Source organism: Natrix helvetica, assembly GCF_964273705.1.
Source record: "Natrix helvetica genome assembly, chromosome: 2".
NCBI lineage: Eukaryota > Metazoa > Chordata > Lepidosauria > Squamata > Natricidae > Natrix > Natrix helvetica.
This window is the reverse complement of record NC_138552.1, coordinates 27,420,469-27,438,885: the sequence shown is the minus strand read 5'-3', so window position 1 is coordinate 27,438,885 and position 18,417 is coordinate 27,420,469. Positions and strand designations below refer to the sequence as shown.

The 18,417-nt window shown below is 38.6% G+C and overlaps 2 protein-coding genes across 3 annotated transcripts in view; both read left to right on the top strand.

Moving 5' to 3' along the window:
- DHX29 (DExH-box helicase 29) overlaps nt 1-629 on the top strand; it is a 32,407-nt gene extending 31,778 nt beyond the window's left edge. For both annotated transcript variants that reach the window (XM_081940526.1, XM_081940525.1), the window contains exon 27: nt 406-629. In XM_081940526.1, the coding sequence (XP_081796652.1) occupies nt 406-461 (56 nt within the window). In that variant the 3' untranslated portion in view covers nt 462-629. The remainder of the gene's footprint in view (nt 1-405) is intronic.
- Nucleotides 630-11,440: 10,811 nt separating this feature from the next.
- On the top strand, nt 11,441-15,710 carry CCNO (cyclin O). The gene is made up of 3 exons (XM_081945952.1): nt 11,441-11,801; nt 13,591-13,776; nt 14,860-15,710. The coding sequence occupies exons 1-3, from the start codon at nt 11,466-11,468 to the stop codon at nt 15,337-15,339; spliced, it is 1,002 nt and encodes a 333-aa protein (XP_081802078.1). The 5' UTR covers nt 11,441-11,465; the 3' UTR covers nt 15,340-15,710.
- Nucleotides 15,711-18,417: the final 2,707 nt, after the last annotated feature.

Here is an 18,417-nt window from a genome sequence, read left to right as displayed (position 1 = left end):
TAGCAAAAGATTTCTAATTTTAATCAATTTTGGGGGGAGAAGTTAAAGTTTTTCAGTGCCTGGAAACTGTAAACAAAAATTCAGTGATAAAGTCAATGGCAGCAAGTCCTAAATAAATAACTATTTCCATATAATGGGCAGTCAGTGATTATGAAACTACAAAAAAGAGGAAAAAAATTTGAGTCTATGGTTTGTACTTTAATTAAACTATGTGAAGCAGCTTAACGATGCTAGCAGTGGAGATGCTAACTTTTTCTTATTTATAATTTTCTGGCCTTACAATACACTGTACCTTTTTTGCCAGGTACAGTGCATCTGGCCATTTGACAATACAGCCATGATAATTTTGAGTGGTGACAAGAATTAAGTTCATTATTTCTTACTTAACACTGTTCTTTTTTCTAGATGACAAAATTTTGAACATCATCAAAGAACTAATAAAAACAGAAAACACTAACTGATAAGTCAGAGCCACAGAAATTGGAAAAAGAAAAATATGACTGAAGAATATGTTTAAAGAAAACAATGCAATCAGCATCTGGACATTGCTTGAACTTTCCACATACATTTTGTCATTCTGCAAGAAACAAGAATGCCTTGTAAAACTAATAATAAATACTCTTGAACAATGGGTATTCAAATTTTAAAAATTGGCAACAATGGAAATGGTTTCAGTATAAAAATGGGAATTTGTTTTTGTTTTTTTACATCTTGATTATGCTTTCACTTGTAAGATTTGAATCCACAGCATAGATTTCTGGTCTCGTGAAGGAAGTGCAATTGAGGAACTAGAATTTTATTTTCATTCATTACCCAAATGATTACTTGCAAAAGACATAGTACAGGTTGGTAGTGCCAGAAGATATGTGCTTTGGTATTTCTAAACATTTGATGTACAAATATTTGCTTGAAGTCCCAGACTGTTTTTAGAATGCATGATCCTATAGATTGAGACTCTGTCTGAATTCAGTATTATAGAATTGTAGAGAAAATATTAAATCTTTTTTTAAAAAAACAACAACATACCACCTCAAATATTTAGAAACTTTTTTCTTCATATAAAGAAAGTATACTGAAGAAGAAAAATCATGCATACTACCTTTTATATGCCTTTTTATAAGTGTAAATTTCACAGAAATTTCAACTTGATTCATATTTACTTTCCTCTATCATATATAATGCTACTCTTTTCACTGTAAAATTTGCAATACCTTTAGTATCAGGCAAAAAGTTTAAAACTAAAACAGCCGGATAAGTATCTTATACTCAGCTGAGTGTCTACAAATTATTGTCCAAAACAAAGAACCTATGCAAGCATAGCACACTATGTTCTACCAACCATAATTGGTGTATCAAATTTCATGTATTAAAAATACTGTGTCCTATAAACCGAAACATATCAAGTGATTAAAGACTCAAGCTATTTAAATGTAAAGTACTTCAAGTACAATTTTAATATTAAAAATAAAAATCATTCCTGTTTAGATATGGTCCTTAATAAATTGTGATGTCAGATTGGGATATTAATTTTTCCTTAGTATTTAATATCTATTAGGGCAAAGTGTTTTATTGCAAATGTACAAACTGTTAAGAAAAAGGTTTTAGAAAAAAATTAATACAATAATAAAAACATGACATGCTTTCTTTTCATCAGCTAAAACTTTTGCCTCGCTTACTTAGATGAGCTCTTGTTAATTTTACTCCTGAATTTTTATACAATTGAATCAGATCTTAAAATGTCAAAAAGAAATGCTAAAGTACTTTTTGTAAGCAACTTGCAGATTTCAATATTTCTTAGCAACTGATCTTTCCTTATTATAAATACAGTTCTGTTGATATGCCTGAGAAGGATGAAAGTCTTACAAAGATTTTATACTTGCCTTGCTATAAATGCCTTCATTATCAGTTTCAATTGCATTTTTCCTTGTTCTTATGAAAAACTTGCTCTAGATCTGTAGGAAGAACAGAAAATAATGACTTGGCATATGCTTGGAGGAGAAGGAAAATGGAATTTTGGGGGAAATGTGTCAAGAGAGTGATATCGTAGGTGGAAATTGGAAAAAAAATAATAGACCAGATATGCAGAAGATAATTCAGAATGATAAACAAGATAATTGTAACTAAGACAAAAAGCACAAGTATAAAAATGGAAAGGGGGGGGGGGGCAGATAACTAGAACAGAATACGAGCAAACTGCCCAAGTTTGCAAGGACCAAGTCAAGAAACCTAAACCTCAGAATGAACTAAAACTTGCAACAACTGCCAAAAATAACATACAAGGAACAAGAAGAAAGTCAAAGAAATGATCAGTTCATTAATGGGAGAAGATGGCAAGGTGGTTATAGGCTGCAGCGAGAAAGTGGAACAGCTTAATTCCTTCTTGGTATCTCTCTTCATGCAGAAGGAAAAAATAGTCCAACTACCAAAAGCAGGACTCTGTGAAACAGCAGGAATGCAGATCAAAATAGGCAAGAAATTAATAAACAAAACACCTACCGTATTCACTCTAGATGAGTTCAAATTATCAGGAGCAGATGGTTTATATCCTTAAGAAGGAGCTTGTAGATGTTATCTTGGAACCACTGAACAGAATCTGAGCTGCTGGAGCTTAGAGGAACTGCCAGAGTCTGGAAAAGATCTAATGTTCCAATCTTCACAAGGGGAAAAAGGTGGATCCAGGAAACTACGGACGAATCAGCTTGACATTGATATCTGGGGGAAATCCTGGAAAAGATAAATCAGGCAGTGGATTTGGAAATACTTAAAAATAAGTAAGATAATTACTAGAAGCCAGCATAAGTTTGTTAAAAACATCATACCAGACAAACTTTATTGCCTTATTTGATAAAGTGACAAAATTAGTGGATCAAGGAAATGCTGTGGTCTTCAGTAAGGCATTTGACTAAGTAGACCACAATCTATTATTAGTAAGATACTACCACCAGATGGATATGCAGTTGGTTGACCCATTCAGCATTTAGTCCTCAATGGAACTACTACAGTGGTGGGTTGCAGGCGGTATACCCCGGTACAGGTGTACCGGAGCTGCCTGGAGCACAGGATACCGTTACGGTACGGTGTTTCAAAGGGCCCCCCACCCGCCCGCCCTCCTTACCTGTCTTTAGACACTCTGGCGCTTAAGCGCATGGCACATACAACTCCTGCGTGATGCTTCGCCGAGCAGCTGGAGCGTTGCGGAGGTGTCGCTGGATGGTAAGATGTGTGCGCATGCACCATGCGCATTCATGTGGAGGACGCCGGGCCCTGTTGCAACCATACCGGAACCTACTGAACTACATCTACATAGAAGCATGGGCAGAGGTGGTATTCAGCACGTTCTGATCAGTTTTTGAGAAGCGGTTTTTGAGTAGTTCAGACAACCGATAAATACCACCTCTGACTGGCCCTGTCCCCATCTATTCTCTGCCTCTCAAGTCCCAGCTGATTGGGAGGAAATGGGGATTTTGCAGTAACCTTCCCCTGGAGTAGGGAGGGAATGGAGATTTTACAGTACCCTTCCCTTGCCATGTCCACCAAGCCACACCCACCAAGCCATGCCAATAGAACCAGTAGTAAAAAAAATTGAATCCCACCACTGAGCATGGACTACCTCAAGATTCTGTATTGAGACCAGTGCTCAACACCTTCATAAATGATCTACATCAGGGATCAAAGCTTTGCTGGCTGAAGAATTCTGGGAGTTGAAGTCCACAAGTCTTAAAGTCGCCAAGGTTGGAGACCCGTGATCTAGATGATATAAACATGGTTGTTGTCCTTTCTCTATTAGACAAAGTCAAATTTGCCACCTCTGCTAATTTTATTTATGTAATTAATTTACATGCTGCCCATATTACTTTCCAAAGCAACTCTGGGCGGCTTGATTCTATATAATCTTCAGCCATTCCACCACAGTATTTCAGTCTCTTTTCATTTCTGCCTATCTAAACTTTTTGCAGCAATGATCATACCTCCCATACCTCTTTTCTAATTGTCCATCTATTAATCACAGAGGAAAAGTTCTGGTTTCAATTGAGTATTAATGTTTAAAATACTTGGCATCACTCTGTATTTGAACCCAAAATTTTCTGGCTTCTTTTACAAGTGCAACACGAATCTGAAGTTCTTTATACATTATAAATATTTTTTATGGAATCAGATATCAATAGTACATTATTTTATAAAAACTCTCTTTTAAGTTATAATTTCAATCCTCAGCCACATATTTTCCACTGTTCCATCAGTACATTATGTCCAAAGTTCTTTACCCATTTCAGCATGTACACTTCCACTTGTTCACTATAATCACTTCACATTTCAACAAAAGTTTATATTGCTTAGCAATTACATGTTCATCATTTGCACAGAGTTCAATTTTAGATTTTGCCTTCTGATGTTCAGTTCCAAATGTCCTGATATCTACGTTAAAACTATGTATATGAAAACCATTTACACCTAATACCTTCTACAGTCAACTGATCTCTTCAATTCATCTTGCATTCTCCATGTTCTTGTTCAAACTGCTCCCGATACATTAATCTCTCTTTGCCCACTATTTCTCTTCTATAAAATGTTTCTTGTACTGAGGCCCATAAGGCATGTGGTACATTCTGGGTTTATATTCAATTATGTTAATATGGCATTTCTAAAATAGTGATTTTTAAAATCCACACTAATCTTACAGTAGACCAAGTTGGGCATCAGAGAAGCTGCGGTTGTTTCTGGCAGTTTGCTATACAGTCTGAACAAAGCCCTGGTTACTGCTTTGTTTGAGAGGGCAACAGGGGCTTTGGTCAGATTGCACCCCTGTGGCCTTTCCTAATGTGGACTCTGTTACTCTCCTTGATTTATGAAATGGGTAATAAAATGGATAAAGTGACATCTAGAGCACTGCTGGAAGGTGATGAGGAATGAATCCGATCAAACAGAACATCTACTAAAGCTTAGCTCATAGTGGTAAGGGTGATGAAATGTCAGTATTTCTATCCTTATTATATCTACAGATAGCCATCCAGCTGTCCAGAGTTTTATTTACATTTCTATAATTATGATTTAAATGGCCATGCCAACATATCCGTTAGATTCATAGGGGTTTAATACATTACAGGTGAAACTCAAAAAATTAAGAGTATTGTGCAAGAGTTCATTTATTTAAGTAATGCAACTTAAAAGGTGAAACTAATATATGAGATAGACTCATTAAATGCAAAGCAAGATAGTTCAAGCCATGATGTGTCATAATTGTGATGATTATGGTTTACAGCTCATAAAAACCCCAAATCCACAATCTCAGAAAATTAGAATATTACATGCAATCAATAAAACAAGGATTGGAGAGACAGGAGCTGATGTCGCAACGACACGAGCTCCGAGATTGCAGTCGATACTTTTGCCACTGGACGGTCCTTACGGACCTAAACCATCCTGAAGAGACGGTGACAGGGAAGAGTACGTCTTGCTGATCTCAGGGACACTGCAAAGTCCCTGATTGATCCAAGAGAATCTCTTCTTGCCAGCGACAGAAGCACAGCCAAAAGGTGCTGAAGTTGGGAAAGCTCCGGAACGGGAGGAAAGCGGAAAGAAAGTATGTCCATCTGCTGAGGAAATCTTATTGTTATAAAAGAGACTGCCCCCCCCAAATTAAAGCGAAAGTAAATTTGAATAACAGAAGAAAATAAGCGGCGAAATTAAACTACATTGGACAGTGTGTGATCTTTTTTTAAATTTTCTTTTATGGATGGAATTTTTGCAAATATTTCCTATTTTTTAAAGTGAACGGATTAGTTTTTCTTCTATTTTTTTTTAACCCATGGATTAAAATCTTTTTCTTTATTTTTTATAATACTGGTTTGGATGGATTTTTTTCCTATTTTGCTTCACTTAAGAATTTTGTTTCTTTTAAGCCTGGAATAAAGAAGATATAAAAGGAATACAAAGAGGATTGTAATATCAGAGGAAAATGAAGTAACACTGCCACTTGGAGGCTGGAGGCTTGAGTCCTGGAAACATTGCCCTTTCTTTTTTCGCTTTGATCATTTTGACTTTGCCCTTCAAGGTTCTTCAGCTTGCTTATAGAGTGGATAAGGAGAAGAGCTTGGGTTGTTTATGCAGGTGCTCTTTGGGAACTTCATTGGCAGCTGGAGAGAAGTGAAAACAAAGACTTATTTTGAAAGATTATAAATGAACTTGCATCAAATCTAATAAAAAGTTTTGAATGCTAGAGTGACAGTTGGAAGAATGGCACAACATCAAAAAGAAACCTTAACATTGCAAAAGATTATGTTTGAAATTCAAAAAGTATTAGAAGTAACAGAGAAAATTGAGAAGAGATTGGAAAACATAGATTGTAAAACAATAAAATTTGATGGAAAAATTGAAGAAGTTCATCAAATGGAAAAAGTGGAGGTTAGAGTCCTAAAAACTGAAGGGAAAAATGAACAAAGAGACAAGATAATTGTTGATACCAACAGTGAACTGAGTGTGGTTGGAAATGGAAAGAGTGGAATATGGAAAGGGGAGATAGATGGACAGGAGCTCTACCCCAGATTTCAAGGTATAGAAGAAGAAAAAAGAGAAGAATTGATGGATCTAAGGAAATTTTGTCAGAAGCAGTATTGATAACCAAAGATAAACTGATTAAAGAAGCAGATGGAGGGTTTCGAGATTATATAAGATATGCAACAAGCAACAAGTTGCGAAGAGAAGTCCATACAAATCTTATTAAGGAAACAACTAGAGGACTAATCCCACAAATGGCAAAAGACGTAAGACTGCACTATTACTGGAAAGACACAGGTTGATATATGAAAGCTTATAATAAAAAATTAGTCAAATTTAGTTAAATTTAGAGCATTATGGAAAAAATGAAGTGATAATATAGTTATATAAATAATTGATAATGATAACAATGTATACATAATGTATTAGTTTGATAAGAGGAAATTTGATATGAATTGCAAATGGTGATTATGAAAGGAAGTTTAGAAATTCTGTTATGTATGAAAACGTATAATAAAAAATTAAGTCAAATTTAGTTTAAAATAATGTATAAGTAGTGGTTTAATAAAAGGAAATTGGATATAAATTGTAAACAGTGATTAAGAAAGTAGGTGTCAGCGTTCCAAATATCATGCAGAATTAAATCATTGTCCAAGGCAAAGTAGTCCTTAAAACTCCAATTTAATAAGACAGGCATGTTGGCATTAAGCTGGTGAAATTTCAACTCTAAGGTACATCCGGTGAATTCCCCAAGTTAAAAGTTCATCATCTATCCCCACACCCCATAATTCATCACATGGTCCAATCTTCATCTTCCACTCTGGCATGTACACCCCTCTTCTTCCGGCCAGGTGTCGAGGTGCAGAGACAAAAGACGACCTTGAGCTTCTAAGAAATCCATAACAATACATTCCACAATCCTACTCCTTTCTATTCCCCCCTCCCAACTACTATACCAATGAAACAGCATAATATGTATGTTTTAATTATGTGGCAGGCCAAAGATCCTAAAAGGAACAGAATTACAGGCCTGACAGTAGGTCTAGAAACTTTGTTATATAATCAATTTTTTATTTAGAACATGTCATAAAGATGTAATGTTACCGGATATTAATGGAAACAGTTAACGGAATGCCATTAGGTGGTTTTTTTAAAATTTTGGAATATTTTATATAAAAGGACGTAAAAACGATTATAGTCAAATGAAGGTTGAGGTATGATGATAGTAATATATATAAATATATTTGATTTAAAATATATAACTTGATATGAATTGTAGGTGATGACTGTGGAAGGGATGCACGAAAGGTTTTTTTGTAATCAATTAACACACTTGCTACAACATGTAACGGAAGATGGTTTTGTGGTGTTTTTTGTTTTGTTTGTCTGTGTTCATTCAAAAATAAAAAATTCTTATATAAAAAAATAAAAATAAAACAAGGACTGTACATAGAACAATATCGGACTCGGAAAAGTATAAGCATGCATATGTACTCAGTACTTGGTTTGGGCCCCTTTTGCAGCAATTACTGCCTTAATGCGGTGTGGCATGGAAGCTATCAGCCTGTGGCACTGCTGAGGTGTTATGGAAGACCAGGTTGCTTCAATAGCAGCCTTCAGCTCTTCTGCATTGTTCAGTCTTATGTCTCTCATCTTTCTCTTGGCAATGCCCCATAGATTCTCTATGGGATTCAGGTCAAGCGAGTTTGCTGGCCAATCAAGCACAGTAATCCCACGGTCATTGAACCAGGTTTTGGTGCTTTTGGCAGTGTGGACAGGTGCCCAGTCCTGCTGGGAAATGAAGTCAGCATCCCCATAAAGCTCGTCTGCGGAAGGAAGCATGAAGTGCTCCAAAGTCTTCTGGTAGATGGCTGCGTTGACCCTGGACTTAATGAAGCACAGTGGACCAACACCAGCAGATGACATGGCTCCCCAAATCAACAGACTGTGGAAACTTCACACTGGACTTCAAGCATCATGCAGTGTGTGCCTCTCCATTCTTCCTCTATACTCTGGGTCCTTGGTTTCCAAATGAGATGCAAAAGTTGCTCTCCTCAGAAAAGAGAACTTTGGACCACTGAGCAACAGACCAGGTCTATTTTTCTTTAGCCCAGGTAAGAAGCTTCTGATATTGTTTGTTGTTCAGGAGTGGCTTGACAAGAGGAACATGACATTTGAAGCCCATGTCCAGGATCTGTCTGTGTGTGGTGGCTCTTGATGCACTGACTCCAGCCTCAGTCTACTCCTTGTGAAAGTCCCCAACACTTTTGAATGGCCTTTTTCTGATAATCCTCTCCAGGCTGCGGTCATCCCTGCTGCTTGTGCACCTTTTTCTTCCACACTTTCCCCTTCCACATAATTTTCCATTAATGTGCTTTGATACAGCACTTTGGGAACATCCAACTTCTTTTGCAATTACCTTTTGAGGCTTTCCCTCCTTATGGAAGGTGTCAATGATGGTTTTCTACCCAACTGTCAGGTCAGCAGTCTTTCCCATGATTGTGATTCCTACTGAACCAGACTGAGAGACCATTTAAAGGCCCAGGAAGCCTTTGCATGTGTTATGGCTTAATTAGCTGATTAGAGTGGGACACCTTGAGTCTAGAATATTGCACCTTTTCACAATATTCTAATTTTCTGAGATTGTGGATTTGGGGTTTTCATGAGCTGTAAATTAAAATTATGACAAATCACAGCTTGAACTATCTTGCTTTGCATGTAATGAGTCTATATCATATATTAGTTTCACCTTTTAAGTTGCATTACTGAAATAAATGAACTTTTGCATGATATTCTAATTTTTTGAGTTTCACCTGTATATCAAAAATGTATCAACTCCAACATTTTATAAATGATAAAATAAACACACACCTCTAATGCATCTAGTTCCATAGGGTACACAGTTGTTCCCCCAAAACTGTCCAGAACTATATAGTCTTAATCACGTTTGAGCAAAGGCACTATAATTAAAAATCACATCTTCTGGCTTTAGTCTCACAAAAGCGTGGTACCACAACCACAAGCAACTTCTCCAAAATAATCTCATCTGCAATACAGACAGGGAAAGCTTCAGTTATATAAATTTGCTTTTTGCAGCAAAAGCAATGCCTTAAACACACCATTGCCAAAAACTGAAATGTTTCAGATTGTCCTGTGTCAAAAATATGAAAAAGGAATCCAAAACAATTAAGTGGCTTATATATTTTCTTAATTCTTACTATATGGAACAATTTCTGAGTGCTTTTCCTTAGGAAAACTGTATGTAAGTAAAGGATACACAAAAGAAATATAATACAGTAAGCAAAAATGAAAAGAATGAGGATTCAATCATCCATAGTTGAGTGGGTGGCCTTTATAAATAGGACTGATAAATAAATAAAATTATTCCACAAAGGTCAGAGATGAGATTCAGGATTTATGAAAGGTATTTCTTCATGCATCTATAAAGCACATTGTGAAACTGACGGTGACAGTCCACAATTTATATGGCTTTAAAGAAAAATTAAACAAGGGTTGAAGAGACTTTGGAAATTATGTAATGCAGAACTGGTAGAGGATAAGGCTAGGCTTATATATGTTACCTCTAGGATGCTTCTTTCTCAGGGTCAGCTGCTAGAGAGGATATTGTTGTGCTGATGTCTTATTGCCAACTTCCCCAAAGGCCTTGGGTGATTGGTTACTGTGGAGAGGATGGCTGTAGGAGTTGGGCTCAGTGTTAAAACGTCTGAAGTAGCTTTCTCTTATGTTCTTAACATTAGCCTTTGTGATTTCAAAACATACTTTGTTTCAGGAAGTTGCCAGTACTGTACGTGTTGTAACATGAATTTTTTCCAAAAAAGAATATTTTTCCGACTACCATTTATAGTTTTAAGTTCCTTGTATTTTAAAAAAATACTTTAGCAGGCATTCTGATTTTGTTCTTTTAGGCAGCCTTAAGCTATTTTAGTAATCTAACCATTTCGTATTTCAAGAAACACTCTTTTCAAGAGACAGACTTCCAATACTAAATCCATTCTCTCCCTAACCTGATGTCCTCTAGATGTGGATTCTTAGTTTATTTCTATCTTGCACAACCAGAGAATGCAGCTTGGTAACAGAAACCAGAGAGAAGCTCCCAAACAGAATTGCCCCAGCTTCACTCCTGCTAAACGATTGTATTTTGGGGTTTGGTTTAGCAATGTGTAAATCCAAGCTTTGATTATAAAATAATTTCGCCATTTTGTGTTCCGTATACATTCTAGCGGCTAGTTGTTCAAGAAAGCAGGGCACAGAAGGCCGGTGGCTTGGTGTAAAGGGCGAATATGTGCTCAACATATCAGCTTTATAAGTAATTCACACAAGGTGTATGTATGTATATGTAAGTGGTCGTCAATCTGGATTTAATAATCACTCTATCTAAGCCATTCAACAGCATTAGGCCCTACTTAGGCCCGGCAGTTAAGATTGTCGAAAGAGGAAGATGGCGCCTTTCTTCACCGCCTCTCGGTTCTCCTGTTCGTGCCGGAGGGGAACAGTCTGCCTGCCCGCTTCCAGAAAACAAGGAATCAGGCCAGACCTTTTGAATCAGGCCAGACCTAAAGGCAAGGGAATCTAAAGTAAAAGAGGGCCTTCAAAAACAACAACCCTCAAAAGTTTTCATGGGGACCGGAGCGCTCGTCTCTAGGTCCTTCGACCATATCGACGGCAGATAAAATGGCAGGCGCCTCCTCAGAAGGACAAGGCGCGTGAGGTCGGGGTGCCGACACCCGCGCGCCGAGGCCGACGGATCTCCTGCTGCTACCGCTCGGAAACCCCAGGGCGCCTTGCGAGAGCGGTTCTTTAGCCGGGAAAGCCGGCGAGGCGTCGGAGAAATGCCTCCCCGGAGGGCGGGCGGGCGCAGGGGCGGGGCAGCGCTCCCGAACATATAGCCGACCCCGCGCGTCTCGCCTCGGCGCTGCCCGAGAAGGCAGCCAGGAGCGCGGAGCCGCAGGATGGTCATCACACGGATTAGCCAGGAGCGCGTCGCGGCTGCGGCTCCGGTTCCCGGCGGGCGGCCAAACCCTCCACTCAAGAGGCGGCGGAACGAGGACGTGACCCCCGAGGATCGGCCTGAGCCTCCGGGAGACGCCGCCGTGGCCGGCCGCCAGCTCCGCGCGCCGGTCAAGAAAAGTAAGCCGCCTCCGGTGGGTCGGCTTCGCAGCCGCGGCGAGCCCATGCGCCCTCTGGAGCGGCAGATCTTCCGCGACTACGGGCAGAGCTGGTACCGCTTCCGAAAGGAACTAGAGGGCAAGTTCCACCCGTTTGACCCGCTGGCGCAGCAGCCACAAGTAAGAAAAGAAGGGCGGCCCGAGGAAGAGAAATCAGGTCGCTGTCCAGCCTGGTCCGCCCTTCGGCCCAGAAGGCGATCGCGGTTCTTCTTTTCCATGTGCCCACCATAAGCCCGGGCAGAGTTTCCTCCGAGGCCAAAGTCTTCCTCCTTTCTGCTCTACCCTGAAAGGAGTTTTCCAACGTTAAGTTTATTCTATGGTGGAGGATTCAAAGCCAGTATTGAACTAAGTCAAAAGATGCACACACACACAAATACCTTACACAAGGCAGTTCTGGGAGGAAAAATGCTAGGTTTTGTTCAGGATGCTCCATCTGCTCCTCCTTTTTTTCGCCACAGGATGCAATTTTGTTTAGGGAGAAACCTTGATGTGCACCACCTGCACCAAAATAGTTGAATCCAAACACAGACTGACTTTGATGCACGCAGTCATTCTTAAAAGAGCTGCTTCTCTGACATTTGAAAATTTGGATTAGGGGCTGAGTGGCAAGAGCTAATCAATGTGATGGGTCAGGATCTGAGCTTGAAAGGATCTTTGCCTTAGATGTGATATGGGGAGGAATGCCAGATGTGAGTTGTATTGTGCCTCAAATATATCCTTTATGAATTGCTTCCATTGTTACCCACACACTGTTATGTCTTTTGTATTCTTGGAATTTTGACTATGATTTGCATTGGCATTACAGCCTGAACAGAATTGTCGGATATGCTGCAGTTATGCTCTAATAATACTGTTTTACAACGGGCACATTGCTTTGACATAAAAATGCATATCAGATGTTAATAAAAATAGATATCTGTTGCTTTTGTTTCTAAATTCTCAGACACATCTTGATGATTCAGCCTAATGAAGATAGTGGAGGATCTTATTGAACAGTAGGGAATGACTGACAATGTGGTTTGATGCCCCCAAAGCACTTTCAATCTTGGTTGTCTATGTAGATTCTCAATCATCCAGGTTATGATTGTCCCAAAGGTGCTTTTTCAAGAGGCAGCTGGACTTTCCTGTTTTCTTTGAAGATGTTTCGCTTTTCATCCAAGAAGCTTCTTCAGCTCTGACTACAAAGAATATAAATCCTTCCACTCTCCACCATCCAGTCAGAGCTGAAGAAGCTTCTTGGATGAGAAGTGAAACATCTTCAAAGAAAAAACTAAACGTCCATTTGCCTCTTGGAAAAAACACCCTTGGGACATATTTTGGTTATTTCGCAATAGAGGAGGAGAGTTAAGCTGACCATTCATATAAAATGTATGTGGATGACAGACAAATGGAACTAAAGCCCAACAAATTGCAAACTTGTTTGAAAAACGTAACTGATAAATACACTATCAAATATGATTGCAATTAGTATTTTTAGTAAAATTAATAGCAATTACTGTGTTCAGGAGCATGACTGCATTGCTGTTTTTTTCCTTCTTCTTCTTATACTTGCTCTTTTGTTCATAGATTCCTATCTGTTTACACTTATATAGAATCATATATTTATTATTCCAATTTGACCTGCAACCAGCTAGTTGTTTGGATAATACATGGTAGTTCCTTTGTATGCTTGCCACTTTGTAAACATACAAATAACTGTTTTCAGGATGCAAATGCATTCATTATTTCAATTATACAAATTTATTCACACTCAAAGCACTTTAAATCATGAAATCAGAAGTAAGCAATAAAGTCCCTTGTCTTTGAAATACTTCCATAGTAACATTTTAATCCATTGTATTTTATGCTGCATGTAGATTTCAGTGATACCTCTTTTGCGTCCTAATGTCTTCTTTTCTTGGCTTCCCAGATAACTACAGATGCCCGTTGCAAACTGATCAGCTGGCTCATTCCAGTGCATAAACATTTTGGCTTTTCTTTCGAATCCTTATGCCTGACAGTAAACACTCTAGACCGTTTTCTCACAACCACCCCAGTGGCTGCTGACTGCTTTCAACTCCTTGGGGTCACTTCACTTTTCATCTCTTGCAAACAGGTACTAGGGTCTAGAAAATCTCTTCTTCTCCTTCTCTTTCCTCTTCCTCTTCTTCTTGCAATTGGTACCTGCTGTTGTTAAGAGAGAGCACATGAGCAAACTTTATTTAAGTTATAATAGGCTAAAAGTCTGAAGTATGTGATTGGAAGTTCAAAAATGCTACTGAAGACTCAATATAGCTTATCACTAGATTTTCCTTTGTTCCTCTAATATTGAAATTATGTTCACAAAAAGCAATTTTATGTTGGACTGTATCACAAACTGCCCTATTCCCTCCTGAATCATCAGTCACTTTGTTCAGTTTCCTAAATTCATTTAAAAAACAACAACCAAATAAGTGTTGTTCTAGTGGCCTCAGCCTACTGTTAAAGAACATAACACCTCCGTCCACCTTGTTGCAGGATATCACACTTCAGAGGAAAAACATACTGGCTTTAGAGCCCGACATGAATTGTGAAAATTCATTACAGAAATTTCTTGTCTTTTCTTTGGCCTTGAAACCACCTGCAGCCCATCCTTCAGAAACCTCTCCAAAGTCAGGAGCTCTTTTCTAAAAAAAAAACCTGTCAGATTTTTCCCCCCCTAAAGAAGTAAGATTGAGCATAGAGAGCATCTAGAATCAGGGAAGTAATCAATTAGATTCTTTCAGAAAGCTTCTGATGGGTCACAGGATATGGATAAGGAAGATACCAAGAGCTTTCTTACCATATTAACATCTTAGTATCCAGACTATGATGTTTATAATTTCCCAATCAAATCTCCGTCTCTGGAGATGTGTGCTGCAGCTTCAGAAATCAATACCTTAAAAAGATCGTTGCAGCCAAGATTAAGCCATTTAAATCTACATTAATCGGAACAAGTTAATTGTGTCTTTTAATCTTCCAGTTTATGAATTTAATTTTGAAAAAAAAATCTGATACTAATGACATTAAGAGTGACAAGAAATAAATAATAACACAGAGAGCTTTTTTTATCACTGAAAAACAACTACATTCAGTGGGGTATTGCAACAGTACTGGGAGCATCCCAAGATATTCTGCCTAAATTCCCATGTATTGCTTTCTGTGCTTGTGTGCTTTACAGGTAGAAGTGCATCCACCAAAGGTGAAACAGCTCCTGGCCCTTTGTTGTGATACTTTCTCTCGCCAGCAGCTCTGCAACCTGGAGTGCATCATTCTCAACAAGCTTCACTTCAACCTGTCAGCTCCTACCATCAGTTTTTTTCTGGAGCATTTCACCCATATGCGAATGGAAGCATGTGAAGCTGATGTTTGGGAAGCCAACAATGCCAAAGCTCTAGCAAAAGGTGTGGCTGAACTTAGCTTGGCCGATTATGCCTTCAACAAATACATGCCTTCCTTGTTGGCCGTCTGTTGCTTGGGGCTGGCTGATCAGATGTTGCAACACCAGAAACCACTGGACTTGCACTTAAGTGACTATCCAGAGGGAGTTTTACAAGACTGCTTGGACAAGTTACACTTACTGGTCTCTTTAAATGAGGACTCTCTGCCTTTGGTACTACCTCCTGAGATTTCAGATCAGTGTCTGCACTTAGAAAAATAAGTTAACCAGACAAAAACTATTTAAAACTTGTGACCATGCATTGGGAAGTTTATGTTTTCTGTTTTGTTCCAGTTCCTAAATAGAAGGATCACTGATAGGTGCAATACCTCTGAAATAACAGTATTCACTTTGTATATTGACTCAATAATCTCTAATACTGTATTTATATTTATTAATAGAAGCTGTGGTATTGATTTAGAATAAAATCAAAGAGCAGTTCCTTTAATATTTTACAGATAATTTCAGATTCTATTTTGCACACTAGACTTATATTGCACTGACATCATTTTAACTAATAGCTTAGAGTTGTAAACAATGTACATTATGCCTGGTGCTTTATTTATTAAAGTGATAGTTCAGTTTGAAGCCATAGGAAGGAGAACCAAATTGTAAAGATGTTTATCTAATAAAACTTTTATCATTAATTGTGTTTTGTTATATTGTTTTCTGTCTCCTTCTATGAAAAATATGAAGTTATCCAAGAAGGACTTAGAAAAGAAGCCGTTTTGTAATACAGTCCACAGTCCCACATACATAAATCTTAGGTAGATTCCCCTATATTTGAAACTGCAGCTTCAGTATCTAACTATAATGTATGAAAGAGCATGATGGCTCAGTGGTTAAGACAATGGGCTTGTTGGCTGGAATATTGACAGCCCAGGTTAGAGACCCGAGCTCTGTGCAACAGGATGAGCTCCCATTACTTGCTCCAGCTCCTGCCCATCTAGCAGTTCAAAAGCACGCAAATGCGAGTTGATAAATAGGTACCACTAACAGCATTCTGTGCATCTTGGCATATAGCTATGCCGGCCACTTGACCATGGAAAGTGTCTTCGGATAACACTGGCTCCCTCGGCTAGGAAACAGAGATGAGCACCATCCTAGAGAGATGGACACGACTGGACAGGGGAAACCCTTACCATTATAACTTATGGAAGGAGAGCCATCTACTGTAAAACATCAGAAAGTAGTGTGTGTGTGTGTGTTTGTCTGTTTGTTTCTTTATTTAATACTCCCTCCTTTTGTGATACCCTTTCTGCTGTACACGGACAAGCCCTAACAATTTCTTAGCTCTATTTTTCAACACACCACTACCCAATGCTCTGGTAAAACAAGAGTGACAATGATGGAGGACATGTAAAAGAAAGCAGTGCATTTCTCTCCTTTAAGGTTCCTGATGTTTAAAATACCATTGCATTTTGTTTTGTCCTTATTAAGTTCCAACTCTATGGTGTTAACTCTCCGCTAATAATCAATCTTTCTTTTTTAGAGTAGTCCATAAAAACAGTTTATAAATATGCCCTCCTTCCCATATTCAAAAGCAGTACAGAAAAACAAAATTATAATAGTGTTAAGATGATTTAAAAAGTCAATAAAACAGAATGTGGGTGGGATTCAATATTCATGCTGGAAAGAAGAGATGAGTTTTCAGCAAACCCTGAAATATGCTATAATAAATGCTTTCCAAATTTCAGAAATTGTTTGTTAGTATGAGATCTAGCACAAAGAAATCTTGTTAGCAGGCTACTTTCAGAAGGCATGACATGGTATAGTAATAGGAATGTCCCACATACCAGTCAATGAGGATCCAGGACAATGAGCACATCAGTAGGTAAGGACATTTCCAGCTTCCTTAATAATCTTAGTAGGCAGAAACAAATATAAAAGCATAAGATACCAAGTAAGATGCTCTTCCTTCAGCCATTGGAAGTCTCAAAAACAACAATGGAGCAATCCCAAAAAGGCCAGGAGGCACACTTATACCAAAGCTCAAAGGCTAATACAGGTAGTCCTTGACTTAGGGCCACAATTGAGCTCAGAATTTATGTGGAACACATGTTGAGTGAGTTTTGCCCCAAGTTACGACTTTCCATGCCATATTTGTGGAATCACTGTAGTTGTTAAATTAGTAACATGGTTGTTAAGTGAGTCTGGCTTTCCCATTGACTTTGCTCATCAGAGGATCGCAAGGGTGACTTTGGGACCTTGCAACCGTCATAAAGACGAACCTGTTGCCAAACATCTGAATTTTGATCACGTGACTGGGGATGCTGCAATCGTTGTAAGTGCGAAAAATGGTCATAAGTCACTTTTTTCAGTGCCGTTGTAACTTCAAATGGTCACTAAATGAACTGTTGTAAGTCCAGGACTACCTGTAGTAGGATTTCTTAAATCAAAATCTGGTCTTGGCTTCTATGATAAGGAGACTTCAGGACCTGACTTTGATGATTGGTGATTAACTCTGGGATAGAAAACAAAAGTTCTGAGAACTACAAGTAGTCCTTGACTTACGTCCATAATGGAGCCTGCCCATCATGGTCCCAAGTTGTCATGGTTGTAAATTGGGTCATCCATATGACCAACTGATCGGATTTTACAACCTTTTTAGTGATGGTCATTAAACGACCATCGAGGTCGTAAAGCAAACACCGCACTTGTTAAATGGTTCGCTATGGGCCAGTTTTGCCAAAAATCAGAAGTAAATGCTGGTTTGCAATAAAATTGCCGTAAAATGTGGTCATGTGACTGAGGGGTGCTGCAAATACTGTAAGTGTGGGCTGGTTGTTGAGTGTTGTTAAGTGTCCAGCATGCGGTCTCCTAACCACGAGGGGGACCTGCCTAGCTGTCAGAACTTCCAATCTAGACTACAAGTACCCCAAGATAGGTCCCTTGTAATTTCAAGGACTTGCAAACTACTGGTATACAGGTAAGCCAGTTGCGTGAAGTTTCCTCCCCCCACTTTCCTTAATTCATCAAGCAAGAATAAAAATGAAGCAGATTAAACATGGCTCAGGCTGAATTTTGAACTTTTAGAGTTTTTTTTAATATGAAGGAGAAATCAAACTCTGTCACTAAACTCCTTGAAAAAGAATGGTTTTCCACAGTACCACTACAGGATCCTTACCCTGTCACAATTCCTGGGATCAGGCATAGCCAAGATTAAGGAAGATGGGCTGCACAGAAATCAAATATAGATAGATAGATAGATAGATAGATAGATAGATAGATAGATAGATAGATAGATATGGATGGATGGATGGATGGATGGATGGATAGACAGATAGATAGATAAGTAAG